The 19,865-nt window shown below is 41.2% G+C and overlaps 1 protein-coding gene across 3 annotated transcripts in view; it reads left to right on the top strand.

Moving 5' to 3' along the window:
• Window positions 1-19,865, top strand: part of ELF2 (E74 like ETS transcription factor 2) — a 50,609-nt gene that overhangs the window by 619 nt on the left and 30,125 nt on the right. For 2 of the 3 annotated variants that reach the window (XM_042467481.1, XM_042467482.1), the window contains exons 2-3: window positions 15,637-15,841; window positions 18,384-18,549. In XM_042467481.1, coding sequence (XP_042323415.1) covers window positions 15,767-15,841; window positions 18,384-18,549 — 241 coding nt within the window. In that variant the 5' untranslated portion in view covers window positions 15,637-15,766. Of the gene's footprint in view, window positions 1-15,636; window positions 15,842-18,383; window positions 18,550-19,865 lie in introns of those variants that run through there. The other variant, XM_042467485.1, reaches the window with a different exon arrangement.

Genomic DNA, 19,865 nt, shown 5'->3' on the forward strand with positions numbered 1-19,865 from the left:
ACGCACACACATCTATTGCACAACAACCAAAGGGGAAACAACAACAACCCCCTTTGGTTGTGCAATAGATGTGCGTGCGGCTTTTGTAGAGAACGAAATTGTGTGTGGGTTTGTGTGTGTGTGTGTGTGTGTGAATACACACACACACGTATATGTATATAACACAACGCTTCTGAGTGGATATTTGGGCTCCTCTTTAAAATGTATATATGTGTGTGTATATACACACACACACACACGATAGATAGATAGATAGATAGATGTATTTAAGGCCGGCCTGTGTCAGGCTTTCCCTGAGGGGGGGGGAAGGGGGGAGGCTCAGCAAACAACAACCACAACCCCACAACCCTCCTTTGCGAAATGAGGCGACGGTTTTCTTAAGGCGCGGACGGAGGGAGCCTCAGATGCTGCGGAGAGTGTCAGAAAAGCCCCCTTCTCTGTCCCTTTTATCCGAACCCCCTCCTCCTCCTCCTCCTCCTCCAAGAGAGATCATGCCAGGGCTGCTTTGTTGATGATCCTGGGAAGGAAGGGAAGGGACCTGGAAACGGGGGAGGAGGAAGAGGAAGCGAAGCGGCGCTGCTGCTGCCGGGAAGGGAAGCCGATGCCCCCCTTCCTTCGCCTGCTGTCACTTGGGTTGCCTCCTCGCCTGCCTCCATTCCCAGCCCTACACCCGCCCTTGCAAGGCTTTACTTTCAGTTTCTTCTGGAGGTGTATACAGTCTGTATGTGTGTGTGTGAGAGAGAGAGAGAGAGACCTGGGTACAATCTCCAAGTATCTTTTACACACACACACACACACACACACACACATTTGTATTTATATGAGTGTGTGTGTATAAACGTAAAAGAGAGAGAGAGAGACTTAGATACCATCTCCAATATATCTTTTACACACACATTTGTTGTCATCTGTCTCTGAACCCTGTGGATGAGACATCTCCAAGAGCCCCTGTCTCCCACTTCTCTGCTTAGTTGGTACAACAACCCCATGTTTGTATCCCTCTGATTGAGTCAGTCCATCTGGCATTTGTCTTCCTTCTGCCCTCCACCTTTCCTAAGGTTGTTGCCTTTTCCAGTGTCCCATGTCTTCTCATCATAAGTCTGAATTTTATCATCTTGGCTTCTAAGGAGATCTCTGGCTTGATCTGTTCCAAGATCCATCTGCTTGTCTTTTTGGCTGCCCACAGTATCCTCAGCACTCTTCTCCAGCACCACATGTCAAATGAGTTGTTTCTTCTTCTGTCTGCTTCCTTCTCTGTCCTCCTCCCACATCCATACATACTTCTCATCCTGGAGAGAAGTGACCAGTGGGGCCCCACAGGCTTCTGTCCTGGGCCCACTGCTAGTTAACATTTTTATCAATGACTTGGATGAAAGAATTGGGATATACTTATCAAATTTGCAGATGGACAAGACCACAATTCAAAACGATCTTAATAGATTAGAAAGCTGGGCCAAAGCTAACAAAATGAATTTCAACACGGAGAAATGTAAGGTACTGCACTGAGAGTGGAAAAATGAAATGCACAGATATAGGATGGGTAACACTTGGCTGAATGAGACTAAGTGTGAAAGGGATCTGGGAGTCCAAGTAGACTACAAATTGAACATGAGTCAACAGTGCAATGCAGCAGCTAACAAGGCCAATGCGATTTTAGGCTGCATCTATAGAAATATAGTGTCTAGAAATATAGTGTCTAGATCTAGGGAAGTAATATTGCCACTCTATTCTGCTTTGGTCAGGCCCCACCTGGAATATTGTGTCCAGTTCTGGACACCACAATTCAAAAAGGACATAGAGAAACTGGAGTGTGTCCAAAGGAAGGCGACTAAGATGGTGAAGGGTCTGGAAACCATGTCCTATGAGGAACAACTTAGGGAGCTGGGGATGTTTAGCCTGGAGAAGAGAAGGTTAAGAGGTGACATGACAGCCCTGTTTAAATATTTGAAGGGATGTCATGTTGAGGAGGGAACAAGCTTGTTTTCTGCTGCTCCAGAGAACAGGACCCGGAACAATGGATGCAAACTACAGGAAAAGAGATTCCACCTGAACATTAGGAGGAACTTCCTGACAGTAAGGGCTGTTTGACAGTGGAACAAACTCCCTCGGAGTGTAGTGGAGTCGCCTTCCTTAGAGGTCTTTAAACAGAGGCTGGATGGCTATCTGTCAGGTATGCTTTGATTGAGAGTTCCTGCATGGCAGTGTGGTCTCTTCCAACTCTACGATTCTATGATTCTGTGATGGGAAATATGATGGCTGGAACAATTCTAACTTTTGTGCTCAGTTGTATATCTTCACTTTTCAGTAGTTTTTCTAGTTCTTTCATAGCTGCCCCTCCCATTCCCAATCTTCTTCTTATTTCCTAACTGCAGCCACCATTCCTGTCCATAATTGATTCTAGGCATGAGGATTCTTTATTTCTATTTCCTCATTGTCTGACTGAATTTTTGTATCTCTTTTGTGGTCATAATTTTTGTTTTCTTTATGTTCAGCAGTAATCCTGCCTTTGCACTTTCATCTTTGACCTTCCCTATTAGCTGTTTCAAGTTTGTGGTGTTGTGAATATACACACACACACACACACACAACATAGAAAACCAACATAGAAAGGATGTACACTGTCCACAGTCATAGCAGTTGGCTACCCTGTGAGAGCTGAATGGTAAAGGAAGAAAACAGAAAGAAAATCAATTCATTTGAGATATAGTCCTGAAGAAGAACACTGAGGATCCTGTGGACAGCCAAAAAGACAAACAAATGGGTCCAAGAATTCAAAGATATAGCTGTGTTAGTCTGTAGAATCAGTATGCAGGAAGTAGACTTAAGTCTATGAAAGCTTATGCTGCCAAATTCTTTCTTTCAGTTAGTCTCAAAGGTGCTACAAGATCAACCCAGAAATCTCCCTGGAAGCCAAGATGACAAAACTGAGGCTGTCATACTTTGGACACATCATGAGAAGGCATGACTCACTGGAAAAAACAATAATGCTAGGAAAGGTGGAGGGAAGCAGAAAGAGAGGAAGGCCTCATGCTAGATGGATGGACTCTATTAAAGAGGTTATGGACATGATTTTGCAGGAACTAAGCAGAGCAGTGGAGGACAGAGCATCTTGGAGATGTCTCATCCACAGGACCGCCATCGGTTGAGATCAATTCAAGGGTGGTTAACAACAGCAAAAAATGTGAACAGGCTGACCAGATATCCTAACCTCAAAGGAGACAAGGCACCACAAAATGCAGGGCGTTCAAGATAAATGTAGGCCATGACCAAATAAAAGTTAAAAACACTCATATAAATATAATTACTGCTCCAAATGGAAGACATTTTGGAATTCCTGGACAGAAGGCTGAAATATAGGACATGTCCTGAAAAAGAAGTACATCTGGACGCCTTGCACACACACATGCACAGGCAGGTAGGCACACACAGGTTGATTCTCCTTTATCCAGAATTCCAAAATTTGAAATATTTGGCAGAGATAGTGCCACTTTTTATTTCTGGTAGTTCAGTGTACACAAACTTGGTTTCATGCTCAAAAATATTACAATATTGATGTATAAAATGACCTCCAGGCTATGTGTCTCAGATAGTGGCACCTATAAGGTGTACATGATACATAAATGAATTTTGTGTTTAGAGTTGGATCCCATCTCCAAGATCTCTCATTATGTGTAGGCATATAATCCAAAATCCAAAACACATCTGAACATGGAGAGTGGTGGAGTCTCCTTCTTTGTAGGTCCTGAAACAGAGGCTGGATGGCGTTTCCAGGACCAGCCATATAACACCGGTACTTAAAGATCTCCATTGGCTGCCCATTTGCTTCCGGGCTCAGTATAAGGTGTTGGTAATTACCTATAAAGCCCTAAATGGCTTGGGCCCAGGATACTTAAAGGACCGCCTCTCCCCGTACATTCCGCCTCGCACCCTCAGAACGTCTGGGCAGCAATTACTGAAGGTGCCTGGGGCGAGATTATCCTCCACTACATGGAGGACATTCTCCACTGCTGCCCCAGCCCTTTGGAATACAGTACGCTGCCCACTGAGCTCCGCTCGACTACCACCCTGGCCCAATTCAGGAAGGACCTGAAAACCTTCCCAACAGGCATTCCCCGAATAAAAATCCTGTGGGCCCCCTCCTCTTCCGTGGCCAAGAGGTTGGGCTATGGGGCTTTTTGCCTGTTATTTTTATTGTGTAAGATGGCTTTTGATACTCTGTATTTTAATGTTTTATGTATGAATGTTTTTAACTTTGTTGTAAGCCGCCCTGATCACAGGAAGGAGCGGGATAGAAATAAAAACTTTATTATTATTTATTATCTCTCAGGGGCGATTTGATTGTGAATTCCTGCATGGCAGGTGGACTGGATGCCCTTGTGGTCTCTTCCAGCTCTATGATTCTATGACTCTTTCTGTATATGTGTTATGTATGTACACATACAGTCATACATGCATATATATGTATGTATGTATGTATATGTATATGTATGCATGTGTATATTTGTATGTGTGTGTGTATATATATATATATATATATAGAGAGAGAGAGAGAGAGAGAGAATGTTTATATGTGAATACACACACATATATATACACATACATACTGCATATACATATACATATATACACGTGTGTGTAAAGGAGACTCAACATCTCTATATACATACTCATACACACTTACATGTATGTGTGTATGTGTATATACATGACATATGCAGAGAGAGAGAGACATTGAGTCTCCCTTATACACACATGTGTGTATATATATATATATATATAAACACTGTGTGTATAGATAGATTTTATTCACACACATATAGGCACAGACAGACTGTGTGTGTGTGTGTGTGTGTAAGGGACACTCAACCTCTCTTTCTCTATCTCTTTCCATACATACATACATGTGTAAATGTGTGTGTGTGTGCATGCCTTCTTTCTCGAGCGAGACTTGCCTAGTTAGATCCTGAGGGGTCTCTCAGTTATTCTGTTTCAGTTGTCAGATGGCGTTCCTTCGTGGCCCCCTGCCTGCCTCCACACAACAACCCACCCTTTGTATTTGCGTGGTTTACAAATATTTTCCATGTGCACCAAGAAAGGATGTAGATCACTAGTCACTGCACATTATTGCGTTTTAAGGGAGGAGGAAGAGGGTTGTGTGGATGTGTCCTTACTTGATCTCTTGGATATGAGTTTTGTATTATGGTTTGATTATGCAGCTGTTCTGTTTGCTGATTGTGATGCTGCTATCTCCCCCCCCCCCCTTTTTTGTGTGTGTGTGTGTGTGTGTCTGTCATGAGGCCTGAATGGGGATTCCCGCTTCTTCTAATTGACCTAGTAACTAAAAGAGAATCACCCACTGCTGGCTTCTGGAGAGGAAAGGGAGGTTCGCCTGGATTCAGCCTAGATAAGCTTTTACAGCTTTCTTCAGCTGTCGTTGATTGTTTTGCGTTTGTTTCATAAGGAGCATGCATATCATGATGTGTTGCTGAAATCAGTTGTGAGGGAGAAAGACTAAGTGACCACTGCATGGCATCTTAAATGCTGAGATTGTTTTCAGAGGGGAGAGAAAGAGAAAAAATAGGGACTAGGTTTGTGACAAGTAAATTTAAATTTAAAGTAAATTTACAGCACTTTATAAATAAAGGTTAATAATAATAATAATAAAGTAGACTGCATTTTCTGAATATTGTAGTTTCTAGACTAAGAGCTGTGCAAGAGAAGTTATAGCTCAAACACAGAAATCTACAGTTAGCAGTTTTATTGGGGTGTTCAAGGTGGTATTGGTATATACAATTTTATTTATGCAGTGTAATATTTTTGCATAAGGCACATTTGGCTTGTAGGGTATTCCACAATACTGCTTACTAGTGTAAATATGTGTATTTATCAGGTTGGTGTATTAAAAACTAGGGTAAATAGTGTCCCTACATGTTCTGAGAAAATAAAACTTTGCTTTATGTCAATTGTCATGGGCAGAGAGGCGGGATATAAGTAAAGGTTATTGTTGTTGTTGTTGTTATTGTTGTTGTTGTTATTATTATTATTATTATTATTTGCATGCCTATGTTTTTCTGTTGACCTTATATTTTTATGGTTATACTATATGATGTTAGTCTGATTACTGAGAGCCAGAGTAATGAAGTGGTCTGGAGACTAGGGTTTGAATTCCTGCTTGGCCATGGAAATGCACTGGGTGACCTTGAGCTAGTCACACTGTCTTATTCTCCAAGGAAGGCAAAAGCAAAGCCCCTCTGAATAACTCTTGCCAGGAAAACCCCATGGCCTTAGGATCACCATAAGTCAGAAATGATTTGAAGGCACACGGCACTGATTATTATAATTTTGCTATGTTTAATGTATATTGTCTTACATGTATTTGGCTGTAATATGGCAGATTATTCCAAATTTTGAATTTGCATATTTTAGTAACATTTCATTAGGTATCAGCTAAAATTGGAAACATCTGCTTTCTAAATATACATTCCCCAAAATGGAAGAGGCGGGATATAAATAAATTATCATTCATTCATTCATTAAACATAGCAAACATAAGACAATGTACATTAAACATAGCTGAGTCCAGTAGTACATCCAAATTGTGAAGCTGCATCTTCAGGGGGAGTGTACCTGTCTAACTTAGGCTGAATCCCTATACTTGATGGCTCAAACCTGTGGAGAGCCATGCGGGAAAGCATGGGGCGCAAGGGGTGGCACGTCCCATTGGAATGAATGGGGTGCGCGCCCATGGCGTGCGCACGCCACTCCTGCGCCGCCGCAGCATGCATGAGCCCCATTCAAGTGAATGGGGCTCGAGCATACGTGCTATTTGGCTTACGTGGGGGGGGGGTCCGGCGCACTGTATTTTGAATAGCATAGGGAATGAAACAGCCCTGGAGGACCCCACAGGCCAGGAGATCGAGCAGGAGTCTCCTAGCACCACCTTCTGAGTTTGTCCCTCCAGAAAGGAACAGAGCTTCTGTAAAACAGTACTTTCAAGTTCCATCCCAGCAAGGCAGCCCAGAAGGATACCATGGTTGATGGCATCGGAAGCTGCTGAGAGGTCCTGCAGAACAAATAGGGACACACTCACCCTGTTCATTTCCCTGCGTAGGTCATTCACCAAGGTGACCAAGACCATCTCTATTCCATAGCTAGGCCTGAAACGAGATTGAAATGGAGAAACTAATTAACTAGTTGGGAAGTCACCCCATGTTTCAATACGTTGGAGTTGGGAAGCTACCCCACGTTCCAATAACTTGCCTCAAAATGGTAGGTTAGACACTGGCCAATAATTATCCATTATAGCAAGATTCCAAGATGGCTTTATCAACAAAGGCCTCACAACTACCTCCTTTACGCAGGCTGAAATGCTGCCTTGTTGTAGGGAGGCATTGACTGTCCCTTTCACCCTTCAGCTCATCTCCCCCAGCTATTAGTGATAGTATTTGAATGTGGCTTGGGAGCATGCGGTGTGTAAACCCTGTGCTCCCAAGCTGTTGAGAAGGTGGCCCTCAGTGGCCAGAATATTAGATGTGTACCTGGAATTGTATGGGAGCAGTTTTTGTCTCCTGACCAGCAGTGTTCAGTAGTTAAGCTAGCGGCCACTGAGGGCTGAAACAGACAGCCCCTTTACGCCACCTTCTCAGCAGCTTGGGAGCGCGGTGTTTACACACCGCATGCTCCCAAGCCACCTGGAAACTGCCCAGCCACTTAGGGAAGAAGGAGCAGTTTTTGCCTCCTAACCAGCAGTGTACAGTATTTAAGATAGTGGAGATTTTCAATCCACTGGTGGTCATACTGGATTTTTGCCGTAATCTGCTGTGTCAAGAGGGACATGCCATCATCATGTAGACACGTGGCTTATTTAGTACCATTAACATCTGAGTGCTGCTATCCCTGCATCAGGAAGCTATAAGTAGCGATCAGCTAGATGAGACTGATAGTAAATATAAGAAGTGGTGTTAAAATCCTTGGGGTTCAGATTCTCCTCTGATTGATTAGGTTTGTAATTTTCCCTTTGGATCAAGCTTGGTGTCTTGAAGTTGTGTTTCATTCATTCCTGCTTCTTTGATAAGCTTGGTTCTGTAATAGCTGAAAGCAATTTCTACTAGTACCAGTTGGTGCTACCCTTTCTTGGACAAAGAGGACTTTGCAAAACTAGTCTGTGCTCTTGTAATTTTTTTTCTCAAGTACTGTAATACATTCTATGCAGGGCTGCTTTTGAAGACAACTTAAATATTTCTGCTACTACAAAATGTTGTTGCTCTTCTCTTAGCTGTGAAAATCCCATAAACAAATTTATTTGATCATGTTCCGCTGGCTATCATTCTGCTCCTAAGTACAATTCAAGATGCTAGTGCTTATGGGTCTCATAAAATCTTCTTACATTGTTCATCATGCCATGCTGAGTTTTTACTCTGAATTACAACTCCATGAAAAGTTACTGGTAAATATATTTTGCAGCGAGGAAGAGAGAATTAATATAATTTTTCCTGAAGCTGTTGAATGACCAATTACTACTTTTTACTGGCTTTCTGGAGGGGGTGCAAAATATAGAACTTCCATTTGAACTATGGAAAGCTTTTTTTAAAGAATACATTTTTTTCTGCTGTGTTTTGTTGGTTGCATTAATGTTGTGTTTGTTTCATGCAGATGTAGCACAGAACAGACAATTAAGAAATGGTTTGAATATATAAATTAATGGATTAATTGAAATTGCTGCAACTTCTAAATAAACACGCAAATGGTTTACAATTCATATTAATTGAAATTAATGGAATAGTTTTACAAATATAAAGTCAGTACTTCAGCTGCATCCTGTTGGGTATACCAAATATGTTCACCTTCAAATTAAGCTTTGAGATAAGAGTTTACTATGAGCATATTCTAGAATAAAGGCAGCAATAGCATTTACATTTCTATACCACTTCGTATTGAACTAAACAGTTTCTAAGCAGTTTACAATGTGTAAGTCAATTTCCCCTAACAAGCTGGGTATTAATTTTACTGACCTATGGAAGGATGTAAGGCCGAGTCAACCCTGGAGCTCTCAGGATTGAACTCACAATGTCATGGCTGCAGTACTGGCATTTAACCACTGCGTCTGCACCACTAGTCAATGTTTAGTCAACATTTAGTCCATGTTGCCCAATATAGTGCCCACCTACACTGTTTGCTCATGGAATGGATTTTCCTTTAACGTTTAAGAATGGTTGGTGTTTGTGGAAAAATTCATTTAAATTAAGTAAAATAGCAGTTGAAAGGAGGCTCAGATCTTTGACACTCACCTTAATGTATTTTTGTTTGCAATAAGTTAATACAGTACAGATACTTTAGAACATAATACTCGTTAAGCTTTAGTTGTGCCAACTTGATTTGTATAAAGTTTTATAACAACATCAGAAGATCCCTTTTGGATCAACCTATTTCATCTAGTATTCTGTTCCCACAATGGCCACCCAGTGATTTATGGGAAATCCATGAGCAGGTCCTGATTGTAACAGCAGCTTGCTGCTCAGTATACTGTTCTTTTTCTTTTTCTTGTTGAAGTTAATATTTATTCATGACAACTAGTAGCCACAGCTAACCTTATCCTCTATGAATCCATCTAATCTCCTTTTAAAGCTGTCCGTATTGGCAGCCATAACCACATTCTGTGGTAGTGCATGCCTTGATTTTAACTAGACCCTGTGTCAAGAAATACTTGCTTTTTTTTTGTCCTCTCTTTTCCACCAGAAATAGCTTGATTAATAATCCTGTTGCCCTAGTATTATGGGAAAAAACTTTTTCAGTCCATTTTCTCCATGCCATATTTTGTTCTATACCACCACCACCGCCGCCGCCGCTTTCTCTTCTTCGTCTGTCTTTTTTCCAACTTAAAAGCATTACATATTTTAAACTTTTATCATAGGCCTCTTAATCATTTTTGGCTGCTCTTCTCTGCACCTATTCCTTCTGAGGTGCAGCGATTAGAACCGCTCATATTAGTCTAAATTGCACTATAGAGTTGTATAAAGGTATTATGATAATGATAATTTTGTTTTTAATTCGTTTCCTAATAATTCCCAACCAGCAATTTGCATTTTTCAGAGCAGTTGCCACGGGTTGACACAAAACCCCCGATCCATTTCCTGATCATTCACTAACCCACTCAGTCTGTATCGACATAGATGTGTGAAGTTAAATTTTGCTTATAGTTAGATTAATTCTTGTTCTCATATGATCAGTTAATCCCTGTTGTGCTTTCTTGTTGCTTGTGGCACTTGAAAATCAGACTGACATGAACTAAATTGGTAGGGATACAAATAGGAATTACTATGCTGTCTCACCTTCATTTGTCCACCTCCTTTTTCTTCTTGTAGATAATACTTTTGAGGTGGTTCTGCTGCTGCTGTTGCTGTCAAATATCTAAAGTACCTGCTGTGGCTGTTAAAAGTCAGCCTTGGCAAGATAGGGAGCAACCTGTTGCTGACTCCAACTTTGGAAGTGGGCATAGCTCTAGAATGACTGCATATGTGGCACTCCCAGAGGCCCTGTCAGGGAAAAGATGAGAGCCACACTGTTAATTCTGAGCTAGAAGCTGTGTGCAAATTTGAGAGCTGGTTTTAGTACCCACAGTGTGGCAGAATCCCTTTCTGATTGGAAAAGTCTCTGCTAATTTCTGTCATTTTGTTTGTTACTTATGCTTATGGTAGGTAGACTTATTTGTGTTATGAAGATTGTTTTAATTATCTTTGAGTCTGTGCAAATATTCTGACAGAAACTCTCAGGCTGAAAATACAGGTTTGTAGGGTCACATTTGATTGTTAGCAACTCTAAATATGAATTCTCAGCAGTTATGAGATCAGAAGTCAGCTTATGATCTTGCAACTGCTGGACAGAAATCTAGCCATTATTTTTAAGGGGGAATGTGAACTGAAACTTGTAGGGCAAAGCAGACGACACTGTAGGAGCAGCTTCTGGCCGCTGCGACCATGATTGGGCTGGGACTACGGTGACTGTACAGCCAGTTCCCAAAGTGGACCACCACTGCAGGTCCCAAGCTGCGCCAACCAGGAGTTGGTTTTAATGGACTCCTTTTTAAACCAGTCTTTGGACCAGAACATGGCCATGGCAAAGCTTCTGGCTGCTTTGGGGCTGTGCCCCCAAAGCAGCCGGAAATTGCTTTATTTGGCTCATGTGTTTTGGGCCTTTGTGAACAAATTACTCTAAATCAGATTCATCCTTCAAGATAGTTGTGAACAAAATGAAGCAATTGCCACAGAAGGGAAGTTCACATGCTGACAGATAGGATATGACTGATTATACTTGGACTTTAAACAAACTGAGGCAACAGGGAGCTAGAAATGATATCCACAGTGTGTCCTTGGGTATCACTGAGGACTATTAATTGCTAAGGCTCTGACTTGTTTTGTAAAGGAGAGCAAAAAAGAGAGAATCCAGCATATTTACCAATACGTAAAATTCTGCTTAGTCTAATTAGCCAGATAGGTTCCTGTGTTTGTGTTTGTGTATGTGCCTTCAAGTTGCCTGTTGACTTACAGTGATCCCATAAATTTCACAGGGTTTTCTTAGGCAAGGAATACACAGAGGTGTTTTTACCTGTTTCTTCCTCAGAAATATAGTCTTCAGCACCTGATATTCATTAGCAGTCTCTCATCCAAGTAGGGTACTACCCAGGGCTGACCCTGCTTACTTACACAAACATCACTACTTGCCTACTCAATGATTGAACCAATGCATATTTGCTCAAAAAGCAAGTCTGAGTTCAGGGACTTGGTCCAAGTATGTATATGAGTTGCTACATACATAACATCCAAAATCCACAAAAAAGTTAAACTTGGCGCGTTACAGACCGCCCCTTAGGGGCGGCCTGTAGGTGCACCTTTCCTTGCCGGATCGGGGCCTCAGCGTCCAGAGCTGCAGCCGCTGAGGTCCCGATCTGCTGCTTTCCGGGCTGCGGGGAAGCGGCAAAAGGCCCCTTCCCCGCAGCCTGGAAAGGGGTGTCCTTGGGGCTTCAAGCCCCAAGGACACCCCGCGACGGCGGGGAGAAGGAGAAAGGGGCCGTTTGGCCCCTTTCTCCTTTGGTCCACTGGGCGCAGCCGTTTGAAGGCTGTGCCCAGTGGACCAAACCAGGAAGGAGCTCCGAAACGGAGCTCCTTCCGGGGTCACGGAAAGGGCGCCCTGCCGCGACCCCAATACGTTACAACCGTGCCGCCTTGTTTGGAGGCGGCTCAGTCGTGACGTATTAATGGCGGCGGCCGTGTGGAACGGCTGCTGCCATTTTGTGTGCACGCAGCACGCACTAGGGTTAGGGCGGTGCAGAAGCACCGCCCCGCCTTAACCCTAGTACGCGCTCTGCGCGTACTTTTAAGCCCGTCTGTAATGGGCCCTTAAGACCTTTATTTTCCGACAAGCTTTCCCCCATGTGTCCTAATGTTATGCTGTTCTTCTCCTGATATACAAATGTCTTCATCCAGCTAGCCTTGTTTTTGTGGTTTTAATTATCTGTAAGTTTTATAGTTTGTAACTTGTAATGGTATGTTGTTACTATTTTGTCGGTAATATGTGTTATGTCGGGTTTTTATATTGTATCACCTCTTGCTGTACACCGCTGTGATCTAATTTGGAATAGCGGTACTGTATATAAATAAATTATTATTATTATTATTATTATTATTATTATTATTATTATTATTATTTTACTGGGCCAGCCCAATAAAGGTATTGGCCCAAAAAAGATATTACTGTTCATGCTGATGTACTTTGCTATATGGCAACCTGGCTATCCCTGAATGTTTCCTGCGATGCCACATAGTAAGACATAAGCACAATAGAAATTACCAACTTTTTTTTTAAATGTACAATCTGCTGACTAGCTGGAACACAGTTCCTGCGTAGTTTTTAAAAACAGTTTTAACAGCATTGCTGTTCTTTCCTACAAAGTAAATGTTGTGATTTTGTGTTAACCTCTAAGTTAATTTCTGTGCAATCAATTAATCTGTAGAGGCCTAAATACCTTAAAGTCACCAGATCCTATATGATCTTGGAAGCTAAGCAGAGTCAATCCTGGTTAGTATTTGGATGAGAGACCACCAGTGATTACCAGGTGCTGTAGGCTACAAGTAGTTATATAAGAAGTGGGAACTTCATTCTCTTCAAAGAAATTAAAATGATAACAGCTTGTTGAACTTGCTAAGCAAGCTTTCAAACCATTGGGGACTGCTTTTTCATGCAAATAACTTGTCTCCTAGGACTTTGTGATTCTATTCCTATCCATTTGCCTAGAAGTTCTTTTGAGTAGGTAACATTTCTGAACAGAAACAGATTTCATGTTTACTGCAGTTTCTGAAAATCTTAGTTGGGGGTCAGAACTCGGTAGAAGGGAATTCTGCCATCCACAATAACTATATTAAGGTATACTATAAAAATGCAGAGGCTTTTGAGTGCCCCAGAATCCTTCATCAGATGAGGTGGTTCAAAAAGCAGGGAATGGTAGAAGAAAGAGAAGTCTAAAATTGGACCAAACGTGGCTGAGGTTTGCAGTTAAATCCAATCCCAAAATGGAGACTGCAGACAGAATAAACCACAGATAGGTGTGCAGGTATCTGGTTACACCTAGCAGTTCAAATTGGGACAAAGAATCAATGGCTTATTGCAATTTCTGAAAATACAAAACCTGGCTGCAGCTCAGATCTGTCTTTTGCCATGGACAAAACAGACTGGTTCCTGAACCAACTCAGAGCAGAAATACAGAGAAAAGTGACAGTATTTATATAAATAAAGCTGGAGATTAAACATCTTGCACTGGGTGAACAAGTCTGGTAAAGCCAAATTGTGAATATTACCTAGCTGTTGCAGGGGTGAACAGTAATCCTTCATGCACATTCATTTTTCATGTGGTAGAAAATCATCTTCTTTTGGTGATAGAATCAGTCCTGGAAGGCCAAACACAGTTTTTTCCAAACTATATTTAAAATTAAATGTCAACTCTGGAGACGAGGGTTCGATTAAATCCACTGGGTGACCTTGGACAAGTCGCATACTCTCAACCTTGAGGGAAGGCAATGGCAAACTTCCTCTGAACAAATCTTGCCAGGAAAACCCCATGATCGGTTCACTTTAGGGTCACCCTAAGTCAGAAACAACTTGAAGGCACACACAACCACAACAAAAATAGCAATTCTTGTCATTGGTATGTTGTGGAGGCAAATTGCAGAAGAGTATATATTACTACAGTCAGTCTGTCATTTAGCACATTATAACTCTGTAGTAAACAATAAAGGAATAACTCCACTTCTCCCTTATACTCCCCCCAAGCAAGTGTTGCCTGTGGCAGTGCTGATGTGGGAATTGTCTTTGTACAGCCCATTGCTTCTTGGGCCACAAAAAATGCTACCATATCAGATAATGTGCGAATATGCCTTGTGAGACCCTATTCTTGCTCTAAGATTTGCAAGGGAAGGCTCTTTCTTGGTTCCGCCACTATCACAGGTATATCTAGTGAGGACATAAGAGAGCTTTCTCACTGGCTGCTGTCAGGTTAAGGGATTACCTTCCCTAAGAAGTCCAGTTGGACTTACTGTCTTTCCACTGGCAGGTAAAGAACTTTATAATTAAGGAAGCTTTTGGTTTTTAGTGTGTTGTGGTAGATAAAGCTTTTAATGGGGGTGTAGTGTTTATATTTTTATATTTATAAAAACAAAAAATAAAAACAGTATTAAAATATGTTTAAGTGTGTTTTAATGCAGTTTTTAACTTGTGTTTTTAAAATAGAAATTTAGTTTAATTGTGTTGTAACTTTTGTATTAAGAGATTTTAAAATTGTATTGTGCTTTGAAAATGTTAGGACCTGTGCTGAGAGGAAGGAAGGATATAAATTAAATAAATATAATAAATAAATAAGAATCTTATTGGCTATTACCTCTCAGTAGTGTTAGTAGCAGCAGCAGTGGCTGCTTGGTTTTGCTGCTATCGCATCTTGAGAAGGGGATCAGGTTCAGAACAAGAATGCCTTTGGGTCTGCTTTTTGCATCCAGTTGCTGTCCTTCCCCGAGCTCTGCAGATGTAGAGTGAGGCTGCCTCTCCCTGCTGTTGATGCAATTGGAGTGAGAATGATTTGGGGTTGGAGTCTTCCATATGCAAGCACACCATATGTCACTCCAACTCACCTAGGTTATCAAACAGTGGCTAGACCAGAATATTTCAGTTTATAGGTACAGCCCAATAGAACTAAATATTTTTCTTTATCTAGGCCTCTGCCTTATCTCTAGGCCACGCGCTTGACTTTATAATACTTCAAATGGCTGACTGTTAGAACATTGAAAAACTGTTTATGAATATGTAGCTCCAGAATGAGCCAGCATGGCATAGTGGTTTGAGTGTTGGGCTGTGACTCTGGAGGCCAGAGACCAAATCCCCACTCAGCCATGGAAACCCACAGGGTGACCTTGGGCAAGTCACACACTCAGCCTCTGAAAACCCCATGATAGACCTTAGGGTCGCCCTAAATTGGAAGTGACTTGAAGTGACACCTATTGTTCTCATTAATGCTAAATGATGTCTTGTTTCAACGTGCAGATGTAAAAAGATACTGTTGAGTAAGCCGTTGACCTTTACATATGCTATCTCTTTCAGAAGTTCTTATCCCAGTATCAGAGAAGCTGAATTTTGGAAAAATTCTACCTCGTTTGTATCTCAAGCTCTCAGCATTACCATTGTTGGGAAGATATACATACTTTGCTGTCAGCCTTCCAGGGAATGCACAATGACATCAGCAGTAGTTGACAGTGGAGGTTCAGGCCTGGAGTTCGACAGCAATGGAGTACAAGTTCAAAGCAAGGTTGGAAAATTACATGCAACCTATTTTTAATGTATTCTTTGTGAATGTTGACCAGGAGTGCATGTTTTGAATGGAGAGAGGGTATTCCTTATGGCATGTTCAGGAAAAAAAAAGGAATATCTGGTAAATTGCAGTGTGACTGAAGGAAATATTCAAGGCTGCTTTTTAGTAGCTTTTAATACAGTATTTGATTCATTAAATTATTTTTTTTTTACAATAGGATAGAGCAACATGCAGTTCTTCTTCTATAATCTATCTGAATTCAAAATACTATTTCTGGACTTCTGTTTCCAAAAATAAATGAGAAATACAGGACCTTACAGAAATATTCGCCCTGCCCACCTTTATCTCTCTGTGTTTTGTTGTGTTACAACCTGGAGCTGAAATTGATTTAATTGGCATTAAATCCATGTATACAAAACAGTCAATTCTGTGAAGGTGCAAAATATTTTTATTGTGTAACAAAAGATAAATAAACATAAACAGACTAGGACATGTTGGTTGCATAAATATTCACACCAGGTGCTATGACATGACTAAATAGACTTTATCTCAAGAAGTCACATAAATTGTTGAATGGAGTCCACTTGTGTGCAGGTCCAGTAATACCTGATCTCAGATAAAATACAGCTGACTCTGGAAGGTCTAGAGTTTGTTAGAAAGCATATCTAAACAAACAACACCACGAAGACCAAGGTGCTGTCAAAACAAGGACAGGCTAAAGTTGTTATTAACTCCTCCTATGAACATCCCTGGAGTACCATTAAATGTGCTACAGTACTATGAAATGAAAAGAATATGTCTCAACTGACTCTGTCCGGCAATACCTGTCAATTGAAACTCAGTGACTGAGTGAGGAGGGCATTAGAGAAGTAATCAAGAGGCCAATGATAACCCTAAGGTTCCTGGAGAGATTTGCAGCTGAGATGGAATAAACTGTCCAGAAGAAAGCCATTGTTGAAATAAACTCATACTGGAGCCTGCTTGGAGTTTGAACAGAAGCATGTGAAAGACATAGCAAACGTGGGAAGAGGTTTTCTGCTCTGATGAGACTTTACTTGAATGTTGTGCCCCTGTTGCAAAACACTTTGTGTGGCAGAAAACCGGGAGAGCTAACTTCCCTGAGAACATCATCCTCATGGTGACGTATGGTGGTGGTGGGGCAGCATTATGCTGTGGGGATGTTCTTCCTTGGCAAGAACTGAGAAACTGATTGGCAAGTCAGAAGGATCCCAATATTTGGAAATTCTAAAAGATAACCTGTTTCAGACTGCAAGGGGATTGGGGCAGGAGTTTACATTTCTACAGGGCAAAGATCTTAAATACAAAGCCACTGTCAAACTAAAGTGGTTTAAAAACGGGAACCTAAATGTCTTAGAATGCCCCATGCGAAGTGAAAATGAATAGCGAGACTTCAAAGTACCTGTTCACCCGTGGTCCTCATTCAGTGTGAGAGAGCTGGAGCAATTTTTCCAAGAAGAACTGGCAAAATTGCAGGATCCATATGCACAAACCTGATAGAGCCTTACCCAGGAAGACTCAGAGCTACAATTGCTGCCAAAGGTGCATCCACCAAGTATTGAGTAAGAGCTAGCATGGTGTAGTGGTTTGAGTGTTGGACTAGGAGACTGGGAGACCAGGGCTCGGATGCCTGCTTGGCCATGGAAAACCAGCGGGTGACCTTGGGCAAGTGATACTCTCTCAGCGTCAGAGGAAGGCAATGGCAAGCCCCTTCTGAACAAATCTTGCCAAGAAAACCCTATGATAAGTTCACCTGAAGGTTGCCATAAGTCAAAACTTACATGAAGACACACAACATTCAAGTATGCAATTAACAAGTACAAGCTTGTTTTTGTTTGCTTAATTTATATGACACAAAGTTTTTCACTTTCACAGTGCTGAGTATGTTGTGTAAATCAAGTGGTCACTATGCCAAATCCATTTCAATCCCAGGTTGTATAACACAACAAAATGTGGAAAAGCAAAGTGGGAGGGGATGGATACTTATGAAAGGCACTGTACCTAGTAAATATTCAAATACATGATAAAGTGTAAGAGTAAGTAGTAATGAAATCAAGAGTATATGTTTAATTGCCACACTCAAATCTGTGGAAATTTGAATTCTGTATATTTTGTATTGTTTTATTGATTATTCCATTTCTAATTGTTTTTGCAATCATGTCCCTTGGTGATTTTCAGATTCATAAAAATGGTGTGCTGTTTGTCATTCACATGCAATAGTATTTGTATACGGAGGACTAAAGGGCTTTAGATTTTGTGGTATACTGAAGCTCCTATCATTGAACATATTGGCTGGGAGCCAGAATCCAACAATGTCTGGAGGACACTAGGTTCTCAATTACAGTTTATTAACTGTTTCTTGAGCTTGTGGTGATTTCTACTGTAATAATCTAAGACATATATAGATTTATTTTAATATTCTATTAAATTCATAAAGTCTATAGAGGATTTCAAAAGGGATTGTTTAGAATAGAATAGGAATAACAATTTCTGTCTCCCTTTCTCTCATGGGGTTGTGCAGGAGAATGAACCAGTGTCTGAGTATCCAGCAGTGATTGTAGAGCCAGTACCAAGTGCCAGAGTAGAACAAGGATATGCTGCACAGATCTTTGTTTATGATGATGAAACTTTCCTACTACAAGATGTTGCAGAGGAACAAGAAATCGAGACTGAAACTGTGAAAACAGGTAGATTTCTTTTTTTTTAAAAAAAGAAACACATTTCCTTATACTTCAGGCTTTAATCATTTAGTGTGTTTCAATAATCTTTTATTTACAGACTGATTTTTTGCTTATCTTCAGCTTAATGGGAACAGCTAATTAAAAAGCCCCTGAAGAATAGTGGAATCTTAAAATTGCACAAATGTTCTAGCTGTATCTTTCCTGGATAAAACTGGAAGAATCTTAAATGTTTTCCCTTTCCAGTTTGTGTTGCATTCTAGTAAATAGCTTGCTGTGCGTGTACTACTGCTATTGTTTTGATTCTTTTTTCCCTACAAAATACTGCTGAAAGTGCACAATTACCATTGGTGACAGTGTATTTCATACTGATTTTTTTGTTTTACAATACTGAATTATTATTTATTCTTAAAGCCATTTTGGTATTTTATTCTAGTAGGAAGTACTTTGTATCCTTAGGGTCACAAAATGAAGATATCAAATATGGGTTTGTCTTGAACAATGAGTGGTAATCTGCAGTTTCATAAAGACTACCGTATAAACTCGTGTTTAAGTCGACCTCATGTATAAGTCGAGGGAAGGTTTTAGGGTCAAAATCCTGGGTTTTGATATGACCCGTGGATAATTCAAGGGTAAAACTTAGGGGGCCATAAGGAAGGATAGAAAGGGGGAAATACCATTTCCGGCCCTCCTTCTCCTTCTCTGGACCTCTAGGAAGCAAGTGGATTTAAATGGAGAGTTGTTTCCATAGGAAGCAAGGTCTTGCAAAAGGGACTGGAGAGATGGTTTTAAATTGAGAGTTTTCCCCATTGGAAGCAAAGGCTTGCAAACGGACCAGGGAAGCAAAGGCTTGCAAACAGACCAGGGAAGGAAAGGCTTGCACATGGACCAGGCAAGTGCTTTTCAATGGCGAGTTTCCCCCGTTGGAAGGAAAGGCTTGCAAACAGACCAGGCAAGTGTTTTTCAATGGGGAGTTTCCCCCATTGGAAGCAAAGGCTTGCAAACAGACCAGGGAAGCAAAGGCTTGCAAGCGGACCAGGGAAGGAAAGGCTTGCAAACGGACCAAGCAAGTGCTTTTCAAAGGGGAGTTTTCCCCGTTGGAAGCAAAGGCTTGCAAACGGACCAGGGAAGGAAAGGCTCGCAAACGGACCAGGCAATACAGTTGGTACGCCTGTAGTCATGTGAGCCCCTGTTCCCATTTGCTATAGGACAACAGATCCTGTCCCTTACTAATCTTGTGTGCCCCAGTGATCTCTGGAATCTCATATTCATTTTTTTCTGCAAAGGAAAAATGTTGTAAATTATGGATTGGGGCAACAAGACAA

Source organism: Sceloporus undulatus, chromosome 5 (assembly GCF_019175285.1).
Source record: "Sceloporus undulatus isolate JIND9_A2432 ecotype Alabama chromosome 5, SceUnd_v1.1, whole genome shotgun sequence".
Lineage (NCBI taxonomy): Eukaryota > Metazoa > Chordata > Lepidosauria > Squamata > Phrynosomatidae > Sceloporus > Sceloporus undulatus.